The sequence below is a fragment of the Alosa alosa genome, chromosome 12 (genome assembly GCF_017589495.1).
Source record: "Alosa alosa isolate M-15738 ecotype Scorff River chromosome 12, AALO_Geno_1.1, whole genome shotgun sequence".
Taxonomy (NCBI): domain Eukaryota; kingdom Metazoa; phylum Chordata; class Actinopteri; order Clupeiformes; family Clupeidae; genus Alosa; species Alosa alosa.
Window position 1 is genome coordinate 29,823,494 of NC_063200.1, and position 24,787 is coordinate 29,848,280.

Sequence of the window (24,787 nt, forward strand, 5' to 3'; positions counted from 1 at the left end):
CTGTCCCATGCCTATTTTCCCCTCAGAGCATACTTTTTCTTGATAGGAGTTACAAGTGGTTTGTTAATGATATTTAGTGAGCCCATCTAAAGTGACGACTTTTTATGCCTGGCAAAGCCATTACAAATGAGTTGTAAAGGTTACATTTGCATTTATTCATTTAGCAGACACTTTTATCCAAAGTGACTTAAACATGTCAATTAAATGCTTGCTAGCATGCTAGCCCAGCTTCTATATAGTTTTTAGAAAGTGGTTTATAAAACATTTATCCACACCCTAACTAATCATCAGTGCATGTGTTTACCAGTAATCATTATTTTCATAAAGGTATGCCAACATGTAAGTGTAAATACTGCAGTTTTTGAATCATTGACACACCCATTCTAACTGATCTTATAGACAAATTATTATTGCATCATTAATTAAGTTTTAAAAACATTTTAGATATAGGCTTATTCACTATGAACAGACCATTTATTACGTACAAATGCTTTATTGATGAGGATTAATGTAGGAAAAATGATTTGATGAACAAACCATGTACTAATTGTTTAGAAATGCTTACTAAATGATAAAGTGTGTGTAGTTATTATAAAGTGTTACCCAAATGAGTAATGCCAACAGGCTAACAGAAAGCTTGAGAATCATTAATAAACTGTCTCTGTGTGTGTGTGTGTGTGTGTGAGTAGGGTGTGTGTTCCTGCACCTTGACATGTCTGAACTGCCGCCTGGGTGCAGAACTCCACCCCCACCTCCTTCTTCTCCCTCTGCTCCAGGGGCAGTTGCCAGGGCATCTGGTGGGGTTTGGCCACCACCCGCACCTTGTACACAGTTGTGGCCTTGAGGCCAGTGAAGCGGTACCGGTAGCAGCAAGGCCGCACCACCGCCTGCTCCACGCCGTCCAGGTAGATGGCGTGTGCGTAGTTGCTGTTGCTGGGCAGCCACGAGAGCTCGGCCGAGTCCAGCATGATGTTGTCGACGCGCAGGCCGCACGGCGCCACCGTCACGCCGCAGCCCACCAGCAGTGAGCAGCGCAGCTCGTCCGAGGGCCCGCACTCGGTCAAACTTTGCACGGACACGCGGTAGGTGGCGGCCGCCAGGTCCAGCTTCTCCAGCAGCAGCTTGGTGCGCCCGCCGAACGGCACGCTGGAGCGCACCTCGCCGTCCACCAGCACGTTGTAGCCGCTGACGCCGCCCCCTCCGCCGCCCGCACCGGTGCCCGCCGCGCCCGAACCCCAGCCGAGCGGCACCTGCGGCGGCTCCCAGGCCACGATCACGCTGCGCGCCAGCTGCTTGATTAGCGTGAGCCGCCGCGGGTAAGGCACCACGTTGTCGGACAGCTCGTCCCCTTCCTGCGGGCCCCCCGTGCCATTGCTGCAGGGCCCCAGAGGGTCACCCATGCCCAGGCTGTCCAAGGGCCCCCCCAGGCCCCCGGCCCCGTCGCCCGAGCCAAGGCCTAGACGGCTACGCTCCAGAGGGCCCAGGTCATCCCCACCCTCGGCCGGGGGCTTCTCCTTGTCCTGGATGAACTCCACAAAGTTGGAGGGGACAAGGCCGCGCTGTCCATCCAGCAGCTCTCCTGAGGGGACAACGAGACACAAGATGTGAGGTTATGTCCAGGGAAAAAGCAACACCATACACTACTACACACATCTGCCAGTCTTTTACAAGAGATGCATTTTGGTGTTTATTCTCTCACATAATCCAAAAGCTTTACTTTTTCAACCCTAAAAGCATGAGATAAACAAGTCATCCAGTATTCACTGAAGTGCACTTTTCTGAACAAACATGGATGCTCCTGCCATGGCGAGTGGGTGTTTGTAACACACGCCGCCACTTTGATGTTTCTGCTTTATTAATTCAATGTGTCTTCATGGGACACATTCCAGGAAAAGAGAGAGAGAGAGAGAGAGAGAGAGAGAGAGAGAGAGAGATAGAGAGAGAGAGAGAGAGAGAGAGAGAGAGAGAGAGAGAGAGGGGCTCGTAGATACTGACGGTAATCATAGCCGTCAGAGGATAAAAGCGATTTAGTGCTGAGGCTCCTAATGATGCCTGCTGCAAGAGTAACTAAAATGGAAGAAAAAACTAATTAGTAAAGGAGAAAGCTATGAAATGAAAAAAATAAATAAATAATGACTCAATGGCCGACTTTGCCGAGGTTGTCGGTCTTGCCCAGGGACACGTGACTAATGTATATATGTGTGTGTGTGTGTGCATATATGTTTGTGTATGTGCATGTAAGTGTATGTGTGTGTGCATATACTGTATACATTTTTGTCTGTGTGTGTATGTATGCAAGTGCATGTATGTGTGTATTTGTGCATGCAAGTGTGTGTGTGTGTGTGTGTGTGTGTGTGTGTGTGTGTGTGTGTGTGTGTGTGTGTGTGTGTGTGTGTGTGATTGTGTGCGCACGTGTGCATTGGGGGTGGTGGATGCACACCAGACCTGTCAGCAGAAGAACATGCTGGTGATTACTCAGAGTCATGCTGGATTAGGCATCGGAAGACAAGCACAGGTTGCATCACTCAGCAGTGCTACCTTCACAGAACTCATCTCAATCTCAATCTCAGCTCTCTGGGATTATATGGGTGCCACACAGCAGGCCTGATTGCACTGGTCGTGTAACAGTGAGAATCATCAGCGACCAAATTATTTGATTTCAATCATCATTCATCACTCACAAATTCTTATAAGAAATTGAACTGTGAAATATAAGAAGTTGAACTGTGAGAGACTGCTGTTTCCCCATGTCAGAGTATCTTTGTTTGCACACAATATGACTAATTCCCAGAAGATTGATTCTTGCAATTAAATACAGTACTTGGCAAAATATCACATAACTGAATTGATTTTACTCCATTCCAGGCAGTATGATAGTAATGTGGTCATACAGTGAATCTGCACAAATATTACTTTCAAACCTCAACGTATGGGAGAGCAGTAGGTACTGGTGTAACATACAGCATGAAATACAGTATAATCCCTCTAATGAAGCTGAAATTTGAGCAAACCTTCATAGAAGCCATCATCATCCATAGTCCCATAGACATACAGGTACTTCCCCGCCACCAGGGGGAGCTCTGCCTCCGGATGCTCATTAGGTCCATCATAAGGGTTATAGCTGGTTAGGACAAGAAGAAGAAAAACAGAGACAGTCAGACAGCGATAAAAGCTCATGTGTGTAAAGATCGATATAGTGATAAAGCCAATGAATGAGGTGTGAATCCTGTGTGCTTACCTATAGCGGGCAGTGCAGAGGCGGACCTGTCCTGTGTAGCGGGGTTTGGACCTGGGAGATGGACTCACCTCATCCTCCATCTGTGGGGACAGCACCGGTCATAAACCCAAAGGCCATTAGCAATAATATTGAGCAATCACATTTACTTTATGAGCAACAGGTAGGCTCTCCCTCTACTGATTTACGCAGTGCAGTTTAATAAAGCATTACACTTCACGGTTAGAATTAGGTCCATGTGATGTCTCAAGGCCCTTTGGGGATTGGATTAGACAGTCTCAATATCTCGGCATGTCACGGTAATATCATATTATAGGCTTTCGCCTTTGAGTTGATATAAAGAAGTTATTTTCAGGCCCATGTCATGTTATTCCACATCTCACAGAATGAACCCCAACCACATGAACCTCATTGATTTTTCAGCCATGTTCACGCAACGTCCAATGCTTAGATGACCCCATGTTCGGGCATTTTCTGCACCCGAGCATTCTGCCGTACAGCACACGTAAGAGCCCACGCACACACCAAAGCGTAACCATTATCTCCTGTTTATCAGGCTGCCAATCACCTAAGTAGTGGTAAAACAAATTCTCAGGGGCAGCACCAAGGCCCCGGGCTTGACAGCCTGCGCAGTACATGTGTGTGTGTGTGTGCGTGTGTGTGTGTGTGTGCGTGTGTGTGTGTGCGTCTGTGTGTGTACTGTGTATGTGTATATGTGGTGTGTGTGTATTATGTGTGTACATGATTATAATGACCTAAATACCAAAGCACATGATGATGAGGTAACTCCCACTGCGGAAAGAGTAATATGACAGAGCAGTGAAGGAGAAAGGATTCACGCCTTCCTATATGCATACAGTACCATGTGTATGATTGAGTGGGTAATGCGCAAGATATATAGCATATTTCATAAGACACGCTCAGAACAGTATGCATATATTCACTTTAACATCTAGGAAAATGTATGCTTTGAATGTGTGTGGGTAAAGATACGTGTGTATGTTAACGTATGGAACACAAGTTAACAAATGTGTATACATACACACGTGTACACATACTTGTGCATGTTTTCCTACATGCGTACCTCTGAGGGGCCTGCCCGCTGCGGGCTGGAGGGCCTACTCCTGGTCAGGATGATGGGTTTGACGGACAACGACTCGGGCTTGTGTCGGGCAGCAGCGGCAGCAGCGGCGGGCAGGGGGTGAGGGGTCTCGGCTTTCAGCGGACTGCCCGCAGGTCTCTCATTGCCTGGAAGGAGCCATTTCCACAACACAGCGGACACAAGCACAGACACAGAAACATCAGCCAGCCATCTGCGCCACTCACGGCCCCTCTGTAATTACTTAACTCAAACAGAACAACACGCACACACACAGGGAGGATGGACTCCAGAACCACTGCCATTTGCTCTCTATTTTTACATTACAGGAAGCTACGTCTGGAAGAGTTACAGGGCAGATTAATTCATGAGAGCTACGAGCCTAAATTCTGTATTAAATATTACATTTCAATGTGTACCTGAGAAAAAAAAACAACCTCGCAAATTTACTCATGGAAACTCCTGGTGAGTGATATAGTTCTGTTGATAATATCAATATTATATCTCATGTTTTTTTAACCAAAAATCCAATCCATGATATTGTCATAATGATTGTACTGTCAATAAGTTCACCAGCAGCTGAAGAATACAATTCATTTTTTTCATTCACATATACTCAGTTTTACAAGTTCGCCCTTTTTTGGCTCTTACCTTTCCCAGGCTGAGAGGGTCGACCGTTGACAGTGAGAGAGAGGTTTTTCTCTGGGAGATGGGCAGCCTTCAACACAGGAGAGGGGTCAGCGCTCAGGATGTCCACAGTGTCAGCCTCCACTCGGAACTTATGAAGTTCTTTAGACAGAAGGGTGAACTGCTCACTTTGAGACCTGCATTTCTGTTCCAGGTTGCGAACTTTGACCTTTTAAAGGAGAAGACAGACAAAGGTGAAGAGAAAAAACAAAGGAGAAGGGAAAGAAGAGAAAGAGAAGAGGAGAGGAGAACAAGGGAGACGATTAACATGTTAGATGTTGTTACTTTATGTGTTTAAAGGAGGATCCTTTTTATATACTGTATGACTGTGAGGAGACCTTGTGAAGATCTGAAATCTTATCCATTTACATAAATCATAGAGAACCAATTGCTTTCTTTAATATCTAAAGAGCTCACTTGGGGCACAGAATGCATATCTAAATCTCTATGCTATGATCTAAGTCTAAAAATAGGAAACTAAAAAACATTACTATGCATTGATAACAAAGCCCACCATAGTTTCAGAAGCTTATGAACTGACTTCATATATATTCAGGGCCTCATCTAGAAATACCATGATGACAATAGAAGCCATCATTTCATGGGCCATTAGTTTAGTGCAACCAACATAGCTTTAATACCAGTGCCTGCCAACCAGATGATAAGCATGAGCTGAGTCATCATCACAGGGAAAGTTTCTTTTGGCCAACAATTAACGGGTTCTGTGGCCATGCACTGCACTCTTGTACTACATTTGACTTGAGGATTGCTTGCTTTATTAACCACAAAAGACAACACTTAGCCAGAAGGGGGAAAGGTCGTACAGTAGTTCTAGATACTGGTAATTAAAATAGCTAAACACAAACAGGACAGTTTTGAGGAGAATAGATGGAATGGTGGAATGGTCAATGAACAAGGGTACATTTCCCTACGCTGTTCTTTATGCCTTATCATTATCATTCTTTATTAGCGTTCTTTATCATTACACTCAATGAGTATGATTGGACAAATTATGATGATAAGGCCTATAATGGCTTAACAAAACAGGAATCAGGAATGATAGTATTTTTGAGTTCATATTAAATACCTGAAAAATAATCTGATAACTATTCCTGAGCAACATGGCCCATTTGTATAGAAATGCATAACAATGTATGGTGTGTACATTTAATACATCTAAATAGTTTTGAAGGTGTGGGGTTCACAAAACAAAGCTTTGGTTTTAGAAAGGTTACGTTGCATTAGTATGGAGTATGGTATCTTCTCAGAAAACATTATACCTGCATTCTGTCCCAATGGTTCTGTTTGAGCACGAAAGAAATGAAGATTGAGAGAAACCAAAAAGAAACAAGAGAGTGGTGAAACATCTGAAAAACTGATGATCAAGAATTTACATGTGGATAAACGGCAACCAAGAGAGGGAAAAAATGTTTTTGACAACACAACAAAATGAAAATCTGTCAAGTCTTTTGATTTGACAAACTGTGAAAGGGACCGTGATTCTTTTTTCTCTTGGGGCTGAGATTGTTGTTGTGTTGAGTCAGTGTCAGTCGTGCATGCCAAGTGTGCATCAGAGTGTGCTTCTGTGTTTGTGAGTGTGTGTGTGTGTGTGTCTGTCTGTCTGTCTGTCTGTCTGTGTGTGTGTGTGTATGTGTGTGTGTGCGTGCGTGCGTGTGCGTGCGTGCGTGCGTGCGTGTGCGCGCACTTGTGTGTGTTAGAGGCTTTCAGATACAACCCCTCTGCAGATCTAAGCCTCCTCCCTTCTACAAAACTGTCAGGAAATGTTTCCTCTTTCTGGATAACTGCTTTCCATCTTGGCAGACCTTACTCCTTTCATATGAGCATTTGATCATTTGCCTGGCTTGCTGGGTATGTAATCTTTTTTCCCCCTTATTGAAAACTATACTCACTGAGTCTGGTGCCATGACTCTGGCTCATCATGATCACAAACACTCCACAACTTCGATCAGAGAAATGTGTAATTGAAAAGCCTTCAAACACCACAGTGGGGACCTTGTCTGAAGCACTACTGCACTTAGCAATACATTACTGCAGGTTTAAATCAAATACTGTATGAGTGATATCCCTCATTTTGTGTCATCCTAAAGAAGGTATCCCTTTTATGTGTCGTGCTAATATGCTTTCCTCAACCTTACAGACATAGTGGATTGATTTCAGACATATATGACAAACAGGTACTGCAGACGTGGAATGGTCATTTTTTACCTCTAGCACATGAACCGCTCCCTCGTGCTCCTTCTCGGCTTCAACCTGAGCCTGCAAGACACATTTTCCCCCGAAAGAGAGGTCAGTTCGCAGGAAACTGTCAACAATCATCAATCAACACAGAGTCGTTTGTGTCAGAGATGAAGGTCAAAGTACCCCAGTCAAAACAACCATCCAGAAGCCCCCAAAACAAAGCCACTCTCATTCCATTTAAGGCAGGAATCTGTTGGGTGGACCTGTGCTGCACTCGTTGGACATAGCATCTGTTAGACCACCTAATTGAATAAATTCACAGACCAAAACAAAAGCGCGGAGAAGAAAGCCAATCGGACGGAGGACGACAGGGAAGGGGTGGAAATGAGACTGTCTATCTTCACTAAGCCGACCAGACAGATTTGCGCGCCATCAGAACGCAAACCGACAAGATAGGCAGGCAATGCGCGCTGCACGCAACAGAGGGTGAGATGGAAGAGTGACGCCATAGAGCTTTCACTGCCTGTGTCGATTTTGAGAGGTGAGAGCTCAGCAGGGACCTTCCCCTCTTCCCAGGGGAGGCGAGCACACATTGTTGATAGTATGCTCTGCCATGTTTACTGTCAGCTCTAATTGTAGTGTATGTCTGTGGCAGCTAATCTTTTAACGGGAACACACGTTGGCAAAGCACAAACATATGAGTCTGCAGGAGATCAAATGACACGGGTCCTATCAAACAACACCTACGGGGTGTCTCTTTTTACCTCACACACTCCTGACGTTTTGCATGAAGGACCCAAAAAGAGACGCAAGAACAGAAAGCACACCTTTTCCATTTCAGGGAGAAGCGTAATGGCACTTCAAAATGTAAAAAAAAGTGAACCTCAGGGATTTAAAACGTAAAAGGCTTCTCAGATCTAACCTACAGCAGAGGTTCAGATCTAACCTTCACAACGGTTCAATCGTATCATGGGAGCCAGATGTCCTTGTCTCCAGCAGACAGGTTTCATTTGCGTGACCACACAGAGCCGCGATGAGGGCGACGTGGCCCGGTCATGTGAGCCTAAAAGCTTTTGGCAGGTCACTTTGCTTAGGCTGCACATGGAGTTGGCACATGAGGTCAGGAGAATTGCAGACCCCAGGTGGTTTAGAAGAATTTAATTTACTTTGTTCTAACTTCTCTGATCTCAGCATTCATATGTAGTTATTTAGTTCTTCAAGCTATAATATGTATGTTTTTGTTTATTTGTTTGAAATGAGCTCAAAGGCTTATTATGACCGCCCGGCCTTGTTCATATAAGTTTAGTCAGATTTTTTTTTTCTTTTCTTTTTTTTTTTTTTTTTTTCGCATGTCCAAATTTCCGTCAATGATTCGGGACACTGAAAGACCGGGTAGACAAAACTTGGTGGGCATGTAACCCCATATGGATAGCATGGAACCATCGTTTTTCGTTTTTTGATCTGTAGCCCCAAAGCTGGACTGCACCGAAAGGAGGGGTAGGGCAGACACAGTTTTCTGTGAATATCCTACAGAACCGTAAGGTTTAGGAGGACCATTATTTTTTTGTATGTTGATCTCAAGGGGCCATGTCAACGCATTCCATAACCACTCATTTTCATGTATGGCGCCACCCTAGTTAAACAAAAAAGTAAAATGAGGTGGTGTAATTGAAGGTATCTGTGACCTAACATAGTCAAACTGCACGAAATTGGAAGTGTAGGATTATGACACCCTCTGTATGCACGCCAAGTTTTTGTGGAATTCCGTTCATGGGGGCCACACAATAAATTAATTTATGTTACTATACACCAACTGGCCTGTAGGTGGCCGGAGACAGTTTTCTCTGTGAATATCTCGAGAACCGTAGGGCCCTAGAGGTCCACCTTTTTTGTATGTTGGTCTTAAGGGGCATGTCAACCCATCCCATTACCACTTATTGCATGTATAGCGCCACCTAGTTAAAAATTAAAAAGCATAAAATTAGGTGTTTTTCATCTCAATATCTCCTGGCTGACAAGGTCAAACTGCACAAAATTAAAAGTGTAGGATCATTATGACACCCTCTGAATGCATGCCAAGTTTTGTGTACTTTCGTTCATGGGGCCTTACAATAAAATAATTTATGTGTACGGTTATGACGACACCAACAAGGATTCGGGACACTGAAGACGGGGTACACAAACAGTGAGCATGTACCACCCCCATATGGATAGCATGGAACAGATCATTTTTTTTGGTTTTCATCTGCAGCCCCCCAGCTGGACTGGACCCGAAGGAGGGTAGAGCAGACACCACAGTTCTCCTGTGAGATCTTTTATGGTATGTTGGTCTCAAAGGGCCCACATATAAACCTGGCTCATAATCACTCATTTGTGATTTGCCCCCGGTAAAAAATGAAAATCAGTAGGATTAAAAAGAAAGCCAAAATAAATATTCATCATCATCCTCATCATGGCTGCATTTTCAGTATTGGTAGAAGATCGTTTGTCCACTAGATGGGCGCTATGCGTTGCAGTGAGCGTAATTTTGTTGAAGTTAAAAGGGGGTTAAGGAAAAAAACAATGGGCCTTCATACAAGGACTGTAATTTTACATAGCGAACATCTAATAAGGATAGGGCGATGTTCACATGAAGGTGTAATTCCCATTTCTTCTTGAAGCAAATAAATCTGAGGATGTTTATCGGACATGCTTGAACTTTTACTGCGAATACGTTAATCTTGTAATATCAATAAGTTTAGGTAAATGTTACGTTAAGCGTTGGTTAGTGATGGAGGCATTTGATTGATTGCATTTGTGAAAACAAATGCGGTTATACCAAGCACAAATGTATAAGCACTGTTTGTATCTTCGACTGTCATTTTATTGCACGTGCTACAAAATCATTCTGTGCAAATGGAAAGATTTTACTTAGCGTTACACCGGTCTGATGGTTGCCTATACATCTCGAGACTGAGCCTGTTTATTTTGTTTTACTAAGAAATGCGTGCAGGGTGTGAGAGGGGAATCGATGTGCTTTTGATTACAGCTTGGTGGTTGTAGTCTGTGGGGAATTAAAAAACGCGTGTGTGTGAAGTATCAAAACAATGACACCTTCATTTCGGCTATGGCTGTTTAGCAAAACACCCTTAAGCTACTGTGTGAAGTAGGTCCCATTTAGAAGTGGCTACTTCATTTCGCGCTCATTGACTCATGGAGCTCGTGAATGTTATTACAACTTTAGCCACGATGCGACAGTTTAAGTCCGGCTTGATACTGTGGCGAAGCCATTGGTTTCAAAAGGAGATTTTATTTGTGTGTAGCATAGCCTATTGACAATTTATGTTGTCAATAGGCCTACTACCCTCAATCACTACAGCTTAGGGAAGCTAACAACTTTCTATTAGGATCCTAGTTTGTTAGTTACGTTTGTCATACTCCCTGATGCATTTTTTGCATTTAGAATAACCAGAAGCGTGTATATCTCAACAGGAAAATTAAACAATATCGGTGCTATGGACTAGGCTGGGTGAACCCAGCCTGATCTGCTCCATGTTATTTTTTTGATTTCTTAAGGTGAGCTTGGTCTGATGAAAGCCAGACTTGGACTCAGTTAAACAATGCAAGGGAACATGAATCAACCTATATTTGCATTAGCAACAAAAACAACCAGAGAACAGTCTTTTCATCAAGGCCCCATTTGGACATTGATTTGCACCACTGGTTAGATGTAAAACAACGGGACTAGGCTACTGTTACATTAACAATCCAAGATTGTCAAGTATTACATGAACAAAGATGACTAAAATCTTATAGCTTTATAAATACATAAAATAAATAAATAAATAACATTATGAGCTGAACAAGGGTGTAAGTGACCTTTCATCAATCCAGTTGCAATGGATGAACTGTGATGAACTGCCCTACTTGTAGGGCAATTCTACATCTTCTTTGGCTATTCTACAATCTATTCACCTTTTCAGCACCAGTAGGGTATTTCTGTCTGTCAGGCATGCCTACACAAAGTTTCAACAGTTGCTGATAGGGTAAGGTCTAAGGATTGAGGAGATTGTTGAATAAGATGAGATTTGTGGCCTATGAGGACTGCTGACAGGGTATTATTTGGAGATAAGGGTAATTTTTGTGGACAGGGTGAGGTCTGTGGGCAGGTTGGTGTGAAAGACTCCCACCTTCTGCAGAAGGTGGATCTCCTGCTGCTTGGTGCTGAGGACAGCCAGGGCCTGATCATGCTCCGCCTCCAACTGCTGCGTCCGGTCAGCAGCTTCTCGCATATGCTATGACACAAAGAGACAAGGGAAAGAGAGAGAGAGAGAGATCAGAGAGACAATATTTCTTAGGATAAAAGGATAAATCTAAGGATAAAACCATTATGCCAGTATGCCCTCTCTTTCAGTTCATTTAGTTATTTTCACATCTGTTGGTTCAGAAACCACAGGAGATGACACACACTTATGACTTATGCCAGTGATTCTACACATGAAATACAGACAGTAAGAGACATTCAGGACAAGAGTCGTTCCCTCCTGATTCTGCAAGCTCTACAATAACTATTCTCTCTTGTATGTTTCTGCTGTCAGCACTCATGGAAGCATCCTTCATGTAAAGATGACCAATATCTAAAACCACTTTACAGTTTGTTTGTATACATCTTTGATCTGCAATATTGGAGAATGCCATTTCTGTCACAGCTTAAATACCACATGTGTGTCACATTACAGTCAATAATCCAATCTTGACAAGTTCAGATGTAGGCCATGAGTGTATGCTTGACAAAGTAAGAGGAAGAGCTTCAACTTGGGTTGCACTTGCACTACAATGGCAGGGTTAAACTGAAGAGCAGGAGTTAAGAACAGACATAGATAGAGAAAGCCGCTTAGGAGGCCTGACAGCCATTTCTTTCCCCATGTGTGTGACTGCTGGGAGAAGTGAAGCGAGTCTCCTACATAATCACAGTTGGGTTTATGCTGAGCTGTCAACTGGAGGCTAAGAGGAGGAAGCTAAGTCCTCAAGTGGTGAAAGATCACCCCATATTTCTTCAAATATAGTAATGCATCGCTCAAGCAGAACAGGTTAGGAAATATGTTATGAAACTCCAGACGTTAAAATGCCCTCGTTAAACAAGACACATCATTTAGGCTGCTATTGGCATTTAGTGAGCGCTGTTGGTGCAAGTGATGTATTATAACAGTGATGATAATCAATCCTCTTCATATTGGCATACTTTCCCTTTGGAATCAAAACTTCAATATAGTGTGGTGCACTGCGTACTGTAGAGTAGACTTTGCCAGGAAAGCTACCGTTTCAGCTCATTGTTTTTCCAGAATGCCGCACAAGGCATGGTAGACCAAGCTTATGCTCCACCAAAGTGTGGGGGAGTCGTGTGGCAGGCTGATCTATGTATAGGCTGCTAATTTAATGCAGCAGTGCCTGCACCCAAAAACCCCTTTGATATGAAAAAAAAAAAAGAAATCTCCCGCAGCCAACCCTTCTGTCTTCCCCACTCATACATTTTCCTCTAGCTTTAAATACGTATTTCAGTGGCTGGAACTTAACCCCCTCTATCCTCTATGCTTATGCCTTTTTCCTGGGGAGTGAGACTTAAAAATGGTTACGCAATGGTGTTATAAAGTTTGGCTTCAATTGTCTGAGAAAACAGACAAAAGTTGATGGGGCATTTGAGGTAAGGGGAAAGTCTCTCTTGAAAAAGTCTTTATCCTGCCTTCACCTCGCATGCGCTGTTCATTTCTCTACATTAACCTCTTCATATTTTATCTCTCCATTTTATTTTTATTTTTCTTCACAATCAATATCTAGCAGAGGACTGCTACATGCTGCATTCTTTTTAGAGAGGTGCGGGGTCGATTGCTTGTTACGGTACCATTTTTCCTTTATGAAACGCCTCTGACAAATAATCAATAAAACCAGGGCATTGCTAAATTGTATAGCAAGGACATTTTTCATTCATCAATGAGACTTTTATATCCATACACACAAACACACATACACACATTCACAACATGTGCACCCACATGCTCTTTGTCATTGTATATTTTCCTGTATGAATGCATGCCATTAATCATTTGCGGAGAGGTTTTGCTTTGGTCTCCTGTACTGATGGTGACTTCTATCTAAGTGTGCAGGTCTGGATCATACTTACAGACTCTTTCTTTTGATATGATTTTATAGTATCAGCTATAAAAGTTACCTATTTTTCAGTGGTGTAGTCTACGTGATACACAGGACTACTGTATTGATTCTCATAAGAAGACAAGCGAGAGATGGACACTGAGATTGTCATTAAACAAAGTGACCAGCTCTATCAGTCAGTGGAATGTCAGTCATAGTACATCTACTTGAAAGCAACTTTGCATTGAAGTACAATTAATCATTTCAATTTGTAATCTGCACTGGCCAAACACTGTAAAAATAGAGTAAGGCTGTTACTGACTTTTCTCCAGCAATTTACAGTAAGATGACAGAATACAATAATATAAACACCAAGGAAAGCAAAGACTACTACGTATGTTCACATTTTTCATGCAAAACTGCTATTTACTGACTACCACATGTTGCCCTCACAGGACACATTAGAAGAGGGCTGATGCAAATAAATAATTCACCGTGTAATAAAAAATATGAGATTGAGATGAGGTGGCTAGACATTCAAAGTCAAGAACAAAAGCACTGAAGAGGCTATGGAAATGATGGTGGGAGCTCTGTGGGTGTTTGAATTTGCATTAAAGTTTTAGTGGACAGAAGAGGTGTGGGTGGATGGGTGCTCCGTTACCTTCAGGACCTGCTCAAGGTTCTCAAGTTGGTCTTGGAGCTGGTTCTTCTCCTGGCGTGCCAAGTCTCGCTCCTGAGTCACAGTACCAAAGGTCTCTCGGAGCTGCTCATAGTCTGACTTCACCTACACACAGAGGGTGACACACACACACACACACACACACACACACACACACACACACACACACACACACACACACACACACACACACACACACACACACACACACACACACACACACACACACACACACACACACACACACACAGTAAACACACACAAACACACACACACACACACACACAAACACACACACACACACACACAGACCAGATGCCTTATGAGGAGTGTGGAAGAGGGGCAGACAAATTCATCTTTGAATTATTTCCAGCATTTCCTTCTCAAAATGGCATGAATAATGACGATTATGCAATTGTTAGGTTGCAGGAAGTTCATGGAGTACTGATCCTGGGGGAGGGAAATAAAAGTTGATTATCTCGCTTCTAAAACAAAGATGTGGAAACTGCTGACAGCACTTCCAAGTTCTGCGGCAAGTTTCCGATGAGTCATTGGCTCTACCTGAGCATATGGACATCTCACTTTGTCTCTGTACAGGACTATCCCCCCTCCTTATTAAATCCAACAAATTATTCATCCAGTCTTAGCCAGACTACTTTAAATTCTAGCAATGAAATACCTGACAGCTGCCTTCACAGATCTCTACTAGAGCTTCTGTCACAATTATGGTTATGCATGTCCTTTAAACATCAATATTTGCTCTGTAATGAAAGTGGTGTACTTAAGAAAGTTGGAAATGTACTTTAATTAGATTGAAGAAATGGGCATCAACTGTCTGGTCTTAAATTATGAACTCAGACAAGACATATTACCCCTTTAAAAATGTATTAATCTCTGAGCAAGTCTTAAAAAACATTTTTTGTAGCCTACATATTCCCCAGAACAGACCTCTGGCTGTTAAGAGAGAGCCCGCTCTAAATGGAAACAAGCAAATAAAAAAGTAAGACATAAAAGTGGACTAGATGGCAAATCTCGCTCCCAATCTCGCAAAGACAGTGACTAAAATCAATAGGAGCAGACACCACTCCCTGTCTCTCTCCCTTGTCACCTCGCACATGCTCTCATCTATCCTGGAAGTATCTCCACTCCCTGTCTGTCCCCAGAGGAAGGCAGAGGGGCAGATTCACATCTCTGCTATCGATCGGCGGTACATGAGGAATGGCGTGGGTGTCAGAGAGAGAGAAAAAGAGAGAGAGAGAGAGAAACTGGGGAACAGGCGCTGTCTCTCGGGGTTATTTACCTCCCTTCTCTCTCTTTCTTTCTCTCTCTCTCTCTCTCCTTTCATTAGCATCCCCTCCAGCTCCGCGACTCAAGAGGGGCGAATCGCGGCTTTGATCACGCCGAAGCCCTGGGCCGACAACTCGGTCGGTCACCTGATTAGGAGGGCGCCTTTTATGTGGTGGCTCCTCTGTCGTCCGCCAGAGACAGATGGCGCCTTTTTGTTCCTGGGCGCGGGGAGCAGGAGTGGGGATTACGACACGCCTCTGCCAAGCCAGAGCCCCGGACGCCTGGCACCAGACACTCGCCAAAATGCCATCATTAGCTCCGGTTACGGCAGACCACCCCCTCGCAGCGGTTGCGTATGACGACTGACAGGTGGTTGGTTCAATAGGTTTGTTTCTGTTTCCGGCTGGTTGGGATGAGGGACGAGAGAACATTGCTGCCGACTGCATGTCAACTCCCCGCCCTTTATAGTAATGTGATCACTTCATTAATTCATATTTTCCTGATCCCAAAAACACCAGGGTGTCAGTCCTGTGGAGAGACATCTGTGGAGTGTTCCCACACTACAGAAACCACACAGAACATACTTAATCTGGTGACATCAAGCATGGATACTATCAGATATTTAACTACTTTGTGTAGATTACCAAGGCTGATAAACCAAACTGCAGTGGCTGCCTTGATCTGCTGATTGGCTATGACAATGAGCTGTCATTGATCTGTTGATGATGTCAGGGCTATGGTGATGTCAGGACCACTGGGTGTGGCTGCTTACTCACCTGTTCATACTGCGCAGCCTTCAGGCTGTGACTGAGCAACTGCAGATTGAGACGATTCCTCTCCTGCAAGGCATCATGTAGCTCGCTCTTCTGGATGGAGAGAAGAGACAAGGGGGGTGGAGAGGAGGGAAAAAGAAAGGAAGAAAGGAAGAAAGAAAGAAAGAAAGAAAGAAAGAAAGGAAGGAATAAAGAAAGACAGAAAGGATATGGAAGGATAGAGGAAACCACGCATGAATGATTAAAAGGAAGTAAGAGTTAAAGGAGAGAAATTGAAGAGAAGAAAAAAGAGGAGAGGAGCAAGTTAAAGAGATGAGATGAGGCGAGAACACAGAATGCATACCAATGAGGGGAGAGAGGGAGGAAGTGTGATAGAGGAGATTTCAAAGAGCAAGCGGGTGAACAGTACAGACACAAAAGGAAAAGAAAGGAAAGAAAGAGTGAGAGAGGTGGGAAAGGGTGATGAAGAAAGGATGAAGAAGAGATAAAGAAGGGGGGGTATGAGACACAAATACAGAATAATAAGATGTATGTTTCACACCATTTACATAATCCACCTACAACATCAAATGCTGGTGTCTCAGAGGAATATAACTCCCGCAGTGTATAGCCAGACAGTATATGTGGGATTTCTGGGTGAGCACGGTGAATTAACCATTCCATTTAACTAGCAGATAAAGACTGACAGCATGAGAAATGCTTTTACATAACACACAGGACCCGAATCTTTCACACTTGATTGGCTACACACTGCACTGCCACTATATATCCCTACTGTAAAACCCCATAAGGCAGAGAGAAGGCACTGTAGCCTTGCGCTGGTAGAGGGCTCAGACCACAGGGTTTAATCCAGAAAACCATACAGTCAAAAAAGCATCCACACTCAACATCTCAACTCATCATCACGCTGACTGACACTGCAGCAAAAAAAAAAAAAAAAAAAAACATGACGTGCAGTATCTGATTTGCAATGTATTTTAACTTATCGCAAGGACCGAGACGGTGTGAACATCACGTACAGAGTGAAGTAAGCGCAAGGTCATAAAACACAAAAGAAAAACGACAACAGACAGCCTGCACGGAGCGGGAGTCAATTTGTTGCTAGATTGCCCGTTTAATGGGATTGGGAGCATCGTCGTTGCCTCTTTTGCTGATTAAGTGTGTGAGAGAAACTGGAGATGCCGTTATAGATGAGTAGAGCGACTGCCAAACTGTACTCACGCCCGACACGGAAATCCCTCTATTTCAAACAGAAAGCACTCTGTGAAATGATACCCGAAACGTACTGCTCATTTCAGATACTGCAGTGATGTCTAGTGGGTGAAAAGGCTCAAAGTGTGCGATGAGAGCTGGTTTGTGTGTGTGTGTGTGTGTGTGTGTTTTGGGTGGGGGGAATCTCATCACATGTGTGAACTAAAGTCCGAGTTTTTCATCTTGGTTTTCCACTGATGTGTTTCAAGCACTGATTCATACTGTAGCTCCATGGCATTCCCGGCCTCCATCTTCTGTCTCTCTCTACTTCTCTCTCTCTCTCTCTCTCTGTCTGTCTGTCTGTCTGTCTGTCTGCCCATCCATCTCTCAGTCTGAACATGTCAAGCATAGTTTTTCTGACCAATTTGCCCACACACACACACACACACACACACACACACACACACACACACACACACACACACGCACACACACACGCACACACACACACACACGCAGACTCACACACGTCCATGACTGTTCTGTGCTGTGTGCATCAGCGACTCATCTAGGCACCTGGTCTAATGGGACTACATGGGATCTCTTGTCACCTGTCCAGTCTGTCATAGCAGACAGACAGCTATGCATAAGACATACTGTGCTAAAATGCTTCAACACAGCCCCGAGACAGACACAGGTTCTCAGCAAACATTGACCGTCATTCATCTCAAACATACTGTTGGCAATGTGCTGTACACATATGCTGAAAACACACACACCACACACACTTAAACAAGCACTCTCACACACCCACACATAAACAAGCACTCTCACACACACACACACACACACACACACACACACACACACACACACACACACACACACACACACACACACACACCCATGTACACACACACACACACACACACACACACACACACACACACACACACACACAACAAACACACACACACACACACACACACACACACACAAACACACACACAGCACCTGAAAAGTGGTTGCTTCCTCTGCCTTTTAAAGAATCAATCAGGCAGTGAAGCGTTCAATGGTGGCACTAAATGCTTCATCAAGCATATCCTTCTGATGCATATTCCCTCAGTGGTAGCAGCACAAAATCTCCCTCGACAGTTAAACCCTATTTGCGCGCTTAATGTAGGATATTGCATTTGAGTGACATGATACAGCATAGTCAACCAAGATTGTGCTCTGCAGCTGTGAGATGAGAGATGGGTGCGGATACACAAATGACTGGTCTGCTGATGAGGAGATTCAGGGTCCCTCGCCCCTATTTTACTCAGGATCCCAGAATTCATCACTGCAATCAAAACAGTCAATACTGGTTGTAAGCCCTCTCACCAGACATCAAGAATGAGCGTGATTGAAACACTGTTAAATTATAACGCTCCAAGTGTGCCCATGCTGACAGACCACGCACGGTGGTTTTCGGGGAATGTACACCGCGTTTTTTTTTGCTGTTGTTTTTTGACAGGAAATCAAATCTGAGCGAGTGAGGAAATGAAGAGGAAGAGATGAAGAGATGAGACAGCAAAGAGAGAGAGAGAGAGAAAGAGAGAGAGGAGAGAGAGAGAGATAACGCGGAGGAGAGAGAGAGAGAGAGAGAGAGAGAGAGGAGAGAGAGAGAAAGAGAGAGAGGAAAAGAGAAAGAGAGAGAGAGGAGAGAAAGAGAGACAGGAGGGAGAGAGAGAGAGAGAGAGAGGGAGAGAATTTGGGAGAGACGCTGGCTGAGAGAGAGACAGGGGAGACGTCAATGAGGAGAGGGGGCTAATTTGGGCTGACATGGCTGCCTGCTGACCCCAGCCCCCCTGGGCCAGCATCTGCTCCTGCACCAGGGACTCAGCCCCACTCCCCGCTCTCCAGCACGCATGAAAAAGCGCAGTGCTTCTCGTACCACTGCACACAACAACCCCAGTGTGTGTGTGTGTGTGTGTGTACAGTGTGTGTCAGCAGCATTTGTGTTCATGAAGACTTGTTATTACGCAAGCTACTGTAAACCAAAAGAGCAAGAGTACAATAAATGACATGAAGAGAGAGAGAGAGAGAGAGAGAGAGAGGAAGATAAAAATCTTTGGAAATTGGAAACAAAACCACCAAGCAAAAACCCCAGCAGGTATTGACTTTCCTGATGGCCATTTTGCAAAGCCACAGGCTCACGTTATTCCTGGCTGGCACTGCCCAGATCTGCGTTTCCCAAAAACACTATTGAGCAACCATAAAGATTACCAAGAACAAAACAGATTCTGTAATCTCTTCAAAATGTTTAACAGTAACGTTACTATTCTTCACTATGTTTCTACTATTCTGCATTAGGACTCAACACTTCTTTTCATTGTCGTGGTCTGAACTCATTGGCCCTGAGCACAGTGGCACAGGGCACCTGCAGTGCGCGGTCACTGAGTCCACTCTGAACAGAGATGTCTGTCTGTCCGTCCCGGCATCAGCATCAGACATCTCAGCGTCAGGCAGGCCAGCATCTCTCAGGATATGTGCCACTCACAAGCACTAAACAAACAGCAGCTTAGCCTCTGATCCTGGGCTGAATGCTACACCCTCCATCCCTCCCTCCACCTCTCACCCCCTCTCCCTCTCTCACAGCAGGTGGTTGCTATGACAGCCCGTCCCCTTCTTTGCCTGCAGAAGGCTGTGCATTGCAGAGGAGAGAGAGAGAGAGAGAGAGAGAGATAGAGAGAAAGAGGTAGAGGTACACTAGGTAGAGAGAGAGAGAGAGAGGTAAAGGGAAAAAAAGCCAAACCTGTTCCCTCGGCCTGTCAGAACACTGTCACAATATGAATGTCACAATATGCAGGCTTGGCAGCTTTTGGAATAGGTCCCCTTCCTGTCATGATGGAGTCTAAACGTAGTGATGTGATTAAGCTAGACAAGCATACAAACCCACTGGTTATGCTGTGTTTCCAGTGGACTCCTGCTTATGGATGCCCACCACTGATTTATGATGCTTTCTAACCCTGTGCAGTGCATAGCAGTCACCGTGAGCCTAGTTAACTAGCAATACGCACAATACAAACACTACAGTTGCGGTTCCTTTCTACAACACAACAGCAGATTATACGTTTTAATATTTTCCAAATTCCACCTGTTACCCGTATCTCTCCCCAGCCCCACATTCCCAGAGTTCTAGTGTTCTGGCGCATAGTCACCACCGGAGAACCACGGAGTACTGGGAGATTTTCTTGTGGTAGCACAGAGTCTCTCCACTGTCGGAGCTCTCGAGAGTTGGGCATAAGCCTTGGAATGGGTAAATACAGCTAATATCAGCCTGGCAGGGACTCTTATGCAACAAAGCATAATTACACAACCTCAGCAGAATCACAGATACAGTAGCTCTACATTGACATAGCAAGAAAAGGAATAAAGGCATCTTTTTAATGATGGGGGGCACTGTGTGTTATGAACAGTGGTAGATTTGTGGCAATTTTATGTGAGCCACACACACACACATACACACACACACAATTTCCCGTAGTTGCCTTTGAAAACAGTCCTGGGAGGGTGTGCAGTAATGAGGCTCCCTGCTGCGTATGCTTTGTTTAGATGAGCAGTGAGGACACAGCCATGATGTCTTACTTTTGCGCGTTTGATTGGATTAGTGACGGCCCGCGCGCCTCATGGACCTCGACCCTCCACCACACTTCGCCCCACAGCCACGACCTTCTGTTCCCGTCTCACGATGACTGTTCTACGTGTTATATGGGGATACGAGTGCCTCTCTGTCGATCCAAGTGCCTCCAATATACTTAATTCCTCCCAAAACTGAAGTTTACAGAAGTTATGTAAGTATGAGTTAAAGTGGCACTCAGCATTCCTCCGGTGGAAATGTGCCACTAATCCTTTAATACACTTAATGAGTTATAAAAAGATTACTTAATGAATGATAACAGGGGTGAGAGGTGTCAGGCTGCCATTTTTAGAACATGTTTTATAACGTTAATGTTTTTAGCTTAATTTTGCCATAAGCCAGGGCCGTATGAGACACAGAAATGCTTATGCCTTCCCATGACATAACACAGAGTGTGAAACAATGTGCAGCCTCTGACTGTATGTCTGTCACACAGCGCCACACACTCTCAGACATGAGTCATGTTTAAACTTTAGTCCGCTTCATTCCAGTGGAGTCGCCAGTGCCATAGAGCAGCCATTCTTCCCATTATGAGATTGCTGAAATCAATGAGAGAGTAATAGACTGGAACTCATTTCCCCTGCTGTTCTGTGGAGGCCGTAAACCATACAGTAGAAACCAGGAGGAGAGAAAAAAAAAAAACTTGCGGTATTGACTTTTTCTGATGGCCATTTTGCAAAGCCACAGACTCACACTATCCTGCCTGGCACTGCCCAGGACTACGTTTCCCAGAAGCACCGTCGAGCAAACACGGTGGTCAGTCACCACGGATAGAGACTTCCAAACAATAGTCTCTCGATCTTGTTACCATGGTAGTTTTGTTCAGCAGCACTTACAGGGAACATGCCCCAGTATGAGTTGACTGGACACTGGAGGGTGTCCTGTCCAGCCCACAGAGAGGCCCTACACAGCTGAGTGGCCAGGCTGAAGCTGAGCTGGGGAAGCTCCTGAGGAGGATTTGGGCTTCCTTCCTTCTCTCAAATGTGCATTACAGACTATAGCGCATGACTGGGCTTGTGTACGTACGGCACCAGATGGAGAGGACTCCCAGTTGGGGGACTTTTTAAATTTTTTCAGTGACAGTCAACCAGACAGTGACAAAAATCTACACTAGCACTCAAGTACTTAATAAGACTCACCAAAAAATGTTTTCCCCAAGATTTTTCAGAATGGGTAATTATTATTAATGTATAATACAGTACATTCTATGTTCCTTTCTGAGGCTGCAGGACTCATGCCTTTCACATTTCAACTCTCCCCTGACTTCTTAACCAATCCCCAATCCCACACAATGTCTAAACCACAAAGGACAATGATTTTTTTCCCCCCAGCACATGCTATTTTAAACCCAAACACAATTGCGGTGGAACATTAAAAGGCTCTGTTCACTAAGCAGGGATGAGACTCCCACAGATCTCTGAGAGGCTGTGGCAGGAAAGCCTGGCAAAGGGGAAACTGGAGTTGCAGTCGAAGGAGATTAACATTTCCAGGAGACATGGCTCCCCTCTGCACCTACGCTGGCCCCAGGGAGGAGGCACGTGGCAGGTGAGGGCCTCCCAGGGGCCACAGGGACATGTGTGACCCCACCAGTTACAGAGATAAGCGCAGAAGCCCGCAAACTGTGGTCCTCCAGAGTGAGAGGGAGAAACAGGGCACTCAGACAGATGAGAAGTGAACAGTTTGAAATGGCAGCAATAAAGGTGCATTTTCAACTGCATAAAGATGTGCTTTCCTACGATAACTCCATCAGCAGTGTTGCATAGGTTACTTTGCAAGATAGAAAATACTGTACTGAATATTACATTTTATTTTAATAAAATAGGTAATAATTAAGTAGTTACTTGGTATATAAAATAAGACAAGCTTAAACGAAATGGTAAAAAACTGAAGAGGACAAAACTAAAGTGCCACACATGCTGTTTTAGCAAACAATTATACCAACCAATCCAACCATGCTTAGCCTCTATTTAGAAAAAAATAACTGACAGAACTGCTGGTGACAGTTAGCATGGATGATGTGGGATTATATTCATTTTCATAACTAGATGACCAAACAAAAATGTATTAATCAACTACCTAAACCTGACCTGACCCACAAAGCACTGGCTTTAATTAGGACTAATGTGACGTCAGCCAGATCATGGAGCTAAAAGATCCTTTTTCCTTATTTGTGGCAATTTTACCGCACCAATGATTACCAGGTGCAGTTTCTGATCCTCATGAGCCAATAAGATATCCAAAAAGAAATGCACTACCAAAATAAACCATGCTATAACAAGGTTTGGCAACACATACAAACATACTGTACAGACACACAAACGATGCATATCCTTAAATATTCTCACATCTCTTAGCAGGGAACTTAATCATCATAGTAGCCATGGACTCATCTCAGCTGATGATAACAGTATGTCTACATACCAATAAATGGGAAAACTTTACATTGTTTGATAGAAACATGACACAGTAACAATATCAATTTTACCCACATTGTAAGATTAAAGGAAAATTCCGGTATTTAGCACTGTGAGTCCCTTTTCTGGTTTGTTTTGGATGAACTAGAGTGGTGGACACCGACATTTTGATGATTGGTCCTGTCTCGACTTTTCTGACTCGTTTTGAATCGCCTTTGACTAGTCAGAGTGGCTGCCTACAGGCATGCTCAAACATGTCCTAAAACAACCCTTAACATTTGTTTTCAAAACTGTGCAACTCACCGAGTGGTTAGTGGTGTTCGTTGATTATTAAAATCAAATATATTGGCGCAATGTATGATTTCCAGCTGTCTTATTTGCTATTGTGGAACTATTTTTTCAGACACCTCACAACTGCGTATAAACTTCCGCTCAATATTTGAGCCTGAAGCATAGACGGTGGCGCAGTAATATCAATGTGCAATGACTCTTCCAACAGAAATCAATGAGATTTTACAAAATGCCAAATAAAACACGACAGAAACTATTTTTCGCTCCGCTACTTGTTTTGGAACATCAACGAACACCACTAACCACTCGGTGAGTTGCACAGTTTTGAAAACGAACGTTAAGGGTTGTTTTAGGACATGTTTGAGCATGCCTGTAGGCAGCCACTCTGACTAGTCAAAGGCGATTCAAAACGAGTCAGAAAAGTCGAGACAGGACCAATCGTCAAAATTTCGGTGTCCACTACTCTAGTTCATCCAAAACAAACCAGAAAAGGGACTCAAAGTGCTAAATACCGGAAATTTCCTTTTATATTTTATATTATTTGATGCTAATATTGTAGCACAATTCTGAAACAAGTCTGTATTCTCTCATATTTCCCTCACTGTGTGTACGTATGGGATTAGCTCTTTTCCCTCTCTCTCTTTTTTTCAAAACAGTCCATGATTCACACATGGCATATAATGTTAGTTTTATTGTTCTATTGTTCTTCAGTTATCCATTGGTAGGTTGATTGCTATGTTACAGTCTCATGGGTCAATGTTAAAAATCAAGCAGAGAAACACTGTTGTCTTCCCAAACTTACCAAAGTCTGACATGAAAGGCATGTACTCTTCACCTCCTTCTCTAACGCCCGACACTTGGCCCTTCTTTCTCTGACCTCGGTCTCCTGAGGGGGCAAACCGAGAAGAGAACATCATGCCCCGCTCTAGAACATCATTCCTCGTTCTAGAGCATCATCCTTTGCTTGAGTCAGGCAACTAATCCTGAGTTCTGCTCACTGAAGATCAGGAAAGGAAAAGGGGGGAAAAATATCAGATACTTAGTGCCCCGGGCCCCGGGCAGTGTGAGCGCAATAGGAGCTGTGGTACACGTTTCCATGCCAGCAACCATCTACCTTCCTTCCT

General features: G+C 44.0%; 1 protein-coding gene across 7 annotated transcripts in view; it reads right to left on the reverse strand.

The window, feature by feature from the left end:
* rimbp2a (RIMS binding protein 2a) overlaps positions 1–24,787 on the reverse strand; it is a 67,388-nt gene that overhangs the window by 20,279 nt on the left and 22,322 nt on the right. For 2 of the 7 annotated variants that reach the window (XR_007195219.1, XR_007195220.1), the window contains exons 5-15: positions 24,466–24,549; positions 16,089–16,178; positions 14,008–14,130; positions 11,390–11,494; positions 7,248–7,298; positions 6,302–6,322; positions 4,986–5,190; positions 4,320–4,483; positions 3,239–3,318; positions 3,012–3,121; positions 707–1,579 (exon numbers count right to left, since the gene is read on the reverse strand). Coding sequence is in view for 5 of the 7 variants with exons in the window: in XM_048258453.1 (XP_048114410.1) it covers positions 707–1,579; positions 3,012–3,121; positions 3,239–3,318; positions 4,320–4,483; positions 4,986–5,190; positions 6,302–6,322; positions 7,248–7,298; positions 11,390–11,494; positions 14,008–14,130; positions 16,089–16,175; positions 24,466–24,549 (1,903 nt within the window). In the remaining 2 variants the exon portion in view is untranslated. The remainder of the gene's footprint in view (positions 1–706; positions 1,580–3,011; positions 3,122–3,238; positions 3,319–4,319; positions 4,484–4,985; positions 5,191–6,301; positions 6,323–7,247; positions 7,299–11,389; positions 11,495–14,007; positions 14,131–16,088; positions 16,179–24,465; positions 24,550–24,787) is intronic. The other 5 variants (XM_048258457.1, XM_048258454.1, XM_048258453.1 and 2 more) reach the window with 4 other exon arrangements.